The sequence below is a fragment of the Hordeum vulgare genome, chromosome 7H (genome assembly GCF_904849725.1).
Source record: "Hordeum vulgare subsp. vulgare chromosome 7H, MorexV3_pseudomolecules_assembly, whole genome shotgun sequence".
NCBI lineage: Eukaryota > Viridiplantae > Streptophyta > Magnoliopsida > Poales > Poaceae > Hordeum > Hordeum vulgare.
In genome coordinates, this window is record NC_058524.1 from 624,066,822 (window position 1) to 624,071,524 (window position 4,703).

A 4,703-nucleotide genomic window follows, 5' to 3' on the forward strand; every position below is an offset into this window, starting at 1 on the left:
TTTAACTGTGTCATCTCCAGTTAGCCACCTACATGATTAGAGCGAGTTTAGTAATTGCTAGTGCTCTACCTTGAGCCGTTCCGCTTAGTTTCTTGGGGGTAATGTTGGCTGTAATTACTAGCGCTGTACCTTGTGCCGTTCCACTTACTTTCCTTGGGGGTAATGTTGGCTGTAATTGGTTGCTGATATGGCAGTGAGACAACTCTGAACCCCACCACTGTACTCCTCCAGTCTTCTGTTTTGTTAAAGTGTTCGACCAGCCGGTTTCTTTTGTTTTGTTCGATATATGTACTCCCTCCGTCACGGTTTAGAAAGCGTGCGTGTGTTTGGAAATTCTTTGGAACCTAGGTGGTTATTTATTGGCTGTGAGATGGGCTGAAAAATAGCATTCACAATATGCATGTATATAGAAGTAGTACAACAGAGTACTAATTAGCTTCTAGAAGTAAATATAATGCACATTAAACCTTGTCTATTGTAAAAATGCATATAAATTTAAGCATACTTTCTAAACTGTGACGAAGAGATATGCATATTCAATACATGCATTAGTTATTGATGGATGGATAGATGCGGTTGGTCATTGGTCATGGACATCGCCGCGTTGGTCTTCCTTTCTCAGGCTACTCCCAATGCTTCATCTTGTACAAGTGCTAAGGCTGCCACGTAGGTAAAATATCTGATGTGGCAAGTTAATTAATAGAAGAGAGATGAGTATGATGACCCTAGAAAAAAACAATGCTAAGCCATGAACCTAGGTATAACAATTAAATGAAAGAAATGCAGCAATGCATACACAACTTCAATTGCAAAAGCATTAAATAAAAAGGCTTAGCTACAATAAGCTAAGCAACTATACATTGAGAACATTAGTTGTTAAACTATTTAATGTGCTTAGCATCTTATCTTAGCACCAATGCATTGAAAGTGGCCTTATACATTAGAATTAGCGTGAGCTGGAGGTTAGGAAGTCGTATGACTAATAGAGGAAGGATAAAAAAATGCACATTATGGTTGAACAAGTAGTCATACATCTTGTCCATTGTAAACCAGCACTAACTGCTTTAGATAGCACAAGGCACGCCATGATCAGAAACTATAGTCGTCAACCATATATAATTAGCCAAATTCTATTCGACGAGGCAGGTAAATATCAAGAAAGAATAGGAATTTGACGTTCACACACACAAGGACCTTCCCCAACCCTTTTTTTTTTTGCATAATTAATTTGATTGTCAAACTACTAGTGCATCGCAATGGCTAAGGTAGTCCGGGATTAAGGGGTCCTCGGGTTGGACTATCGAGGTCTTTCCACTGCTCTACCTTTAGCTAGAGCAGTAGAATTTTCCATTTACTGAACCGCCTACACTAACGCCACTATGAACGCCCATGCATGCCCTGACCCCAAATGCCAAATTGCTGCTAAAAATATTCCAGCAAACTGGATGAAACCATGGAGCATGTATGCCACTCTTTTCTTATACTCAGTCTCCCAACGACAACAAGCCCATCATGGCTCGACACAAGAAGAAGAAAACATTACTTAGCCGCAGTGTTGGCCAGCCTATATGCAAAACTACATATACGGACTCTAAGGGCTCGATTGAACAAAGTTTACAAATTATCTTATTGCAACATTGACTAGTGTATTTCACACAAACACAGTTCACTTGTTGATTCTGTAAAACCTTATTGAATAATACAATAAATATGGCTGTGTGTATCGGTCGATGCAAATGCCGGGGTAATCCTCCTTTTAAAAAAAGGAAGAAAAAAATACAAACACAATTAACTTCTTCATGGACAACGTCCAATGTCACCACAGAGGTGGATGGGCAGCTGGCCTCACCCAGTTTAGAGGCTTCCTTTCACTTCTTATTCTTATGCGCCGACCTCTTCTGCTTAGGCGTCGCCGACCACATTTGGCTTGACATTATTGAGGCCGCCGATGGAGCCATCATTGTTGACATTCTTGGTGTCGACGTGCTCGACCATATATAGCTTGAGGCCGCTGTTGCGTCAGTTGGCGTTATTGAGGATGCGGAAGGAGCGACAATTGTTGTCAATCTTGAGGACCAATCACCTTGTGTTGGCATCCTCGACCACATATGGCTTGAGGCCGCTGTTGCGGCAGTGGACGGTACTGAGGTCACGGATGGAGCCATTATTGTTGTCATTCTTGAGGACAACTCACCAATCGTCGGCATCATCGACCAGATGTGGCTTGAGGCCGCCGTTCCGCCTGTTGATGCTACTGAAGTCGCAGGTAGAGCCGTCGTTCTCGGTGTTCTTGAGGCCGCCGGCCTGCCTGCCCTTGTTGGCATACTTGGGGACGCGGGTGGAGCCTCCCGTGGCCTCACCTTCTGACCAAGAAATTGCCTTGGCATGATGTGATCTGCTTCTCTTCTTCTTCTTCTTCGTCCTCCTTCTCCGGCTCTTCCTCTTCTGCCTGATGAGGTGAGTTGAGCTGGGGTGAGGTGTTTGCTTTGTGTTACTTGGGGTTGAGGAAGCGATGCGGCAACGACATATATACACACAAGGATGTCATCTCTTTTGGTGTCCTTGCTTGTTCGGCTCAAACGTATGCGTGTTCATACTTGAGTAGTATACATGTATATTCAATGCACATATTACCATTGGGGATGTGATTGGGTCAAGTCAATGGCTGTGGTCATCACCGTGTTTGTCTTCATTTTTCATACATTAGAATTAGCGTTAGGTATGTTCAGTAGCAGACGGCTAAGAATAAAATGAATAGCGGATGGTACACTGGTAACATGATTCAGTCCCACAACAACAACCTACCGTGCCCCTCAGACAACAAAAGTGACGAAAAAAGAATTACTCAGCTGGCAACGTGAAGCCGGCTCCATGGTTTTTTTCAGTGAGATGTCTATGAAATTTATCGAATTTATGTAATTTCAGTAGACAACAAAATGTGTACCTTATATTGCCGTCAAAATGCCATCATGGTCACAAATGTAGACTCAGGCACCAAATGCCAATTTCATGCCTTACATCACTGCTAACAAATATGGTAAGAAACACAGGGAACATGTATGTCACGTTTTTTTTCCTTTTATTCAGTGACACAGAAACAACCTGCCACACCACACGCAAGGGAGAAGAAATTTTACTTGACCGTAACGTTTCTCTCCTGCATGCAAACTAGCTATGGATTCCAAGGGCTCGATCCTACCGAGTTTACAGACTAACTTTTTGCAACATAAAACTGAAATGACAGAAACACACTTAATGAACTTCGTCACGTCAATCGCATCATGCACGTTTTAAGGCTACCTCTAAACCAGCCTTTGGTTCATCTTAGACTGGCCAAACACCCCCTTCTATGTCATTGGCAATGCCCGCTTTGCCATCTTAGAATTTATGACGATATTCGTCGTTTCTTCTTCTTTTTTGACGGTGGGACTACTGCTTCCTATAACGCCATATTCTTCCTTTGTTCTTCTTCTTTCGTGAAGCAATGTGTGGTCAGCTAGCTCAGGTGGATGCAGTGTTTGCTTTGCTCCGGCTGGTTCGAGGAAGCCGGCTGGAAGACGCGCTTCCACCGTGGAGAATGGTTTGCTGGCTTTGACAGTCAGTAAGTCCCTCCTGTTTGATTTAGATGGGACTTAAAGGGACTTATAAGTTCTAAGTCCCTAATAAGTCCCTGTAACCAAACACCTCCTAAATCATCTCGCTCTAGCAGTAGTCCAAGTCTCTCTGCATAGATACGTTGTGTATGATTTATTTATTTTAAATCCAATTTGAGCCGTGTTGCATCAAATGGCTGTTGTTTTAAAGTTTAAACAGACAGGACCAGCTGGGCCGGCCCACTAAGGTGTACATTTGTTCTCCGTCTTTGAGAATCTTCCAGAAGGTTCCAGTCTGGTTTTCACTGGTTTTTGTTTTTCTTTCCCGGATTTCTTTGGTTTCCACTATATATTTTTCTTTAAAAATATCCCTTTTGTAAAAATAGATTTAAAAAAACTCATAATATCAAATTATTCATGTCTTACATGTTTCGTGGAATTTCTAAAAATGTTCTCACTTAGTAGGAAATACAATTTATTTTTCAAAATACCACGAATCTGTTGATAAAATTAGTACGACGTGCACACCTGAAAAATAAAGGAAATACAACGAGGTCCCTGGGGGTGAGGGTGTGGCAAGTACACGATGACGCCTCCACATTACTGGTGTCAGTCAGTCGTTGTTACTCACCAACGGGAAATTATCTTCTTCTTTTTCTTTTTGCGAATACGAACGGGAAGTTATCCAGGTCACGGCCATACCATGCCAGGTTTCAGAAAAAATACTGAGGTTGCTGAGGTGAGGTGGATGTGGTATTTGTTTTGCACCGGTTGGTTTGTGGAATCCTACAGCAACTGGGCGTGAATATATATAGGCGAGATAAACAATTGGAAAAGCGCCCTGGCCGGACAACGCGGTTTCATCGAAGGACAATGGTTTGGTGTTGTTAGTCAGTCTCTTTTGTGTTGTTTTGAGGAGTAGATATGTATATTTGATACATCTGTTCTTGACAGATAGGTATGCAGTTGGGTCAGTGGTCGTCGTTGCTGCCGCGTTGGTCTTCATTTCTTCTTCTCCTTCTCCTTATACTAGTGCTACATCAAAATAAGTGTTTGTGGTCAAGTTTTGTTAGCACATGCCACACGGCTTTTTAGTTGTTAGTCATTAGC

General features: G+C 42.4%; 1 protein-coding gene across 1 annotated transcript; it reads right to left on the bottom strand.

Annotated features, from left to right (window-relative positions):
• Positions 1 to 1,647: 1,647 nt before the first annotated feature.
• Positions 1,648 to 2,533, bottom strand: LOC123411860 (mucin-5AC-like). Its single transcript, XM_045104818.1, has one exon. The coding sequence runs from the start codon at positions 2,385 to 2,387 to the stop codon at positions 1,869 to 1,871; it is 519 nt and encodes a 172-aa protein (XP_044960753.1). The 5' UTR covers positions 2,388 to 2,533; the 3' UTR covers positions 1,648 to 1,868.
• Positions 2,534 to 4,703: the final 2,170 nt, after the last annotated feature.

What these genes read in the sequence shown, in the direction of transcription:
- LOC123411860 (XM_045104818.1), bottom strand. Translation starts at nt 2,387, where the DNA reads ATGCCAAGGCAATTTCTTGGTCAGAAGGTGAGGCCACGGGAGGCTCCA.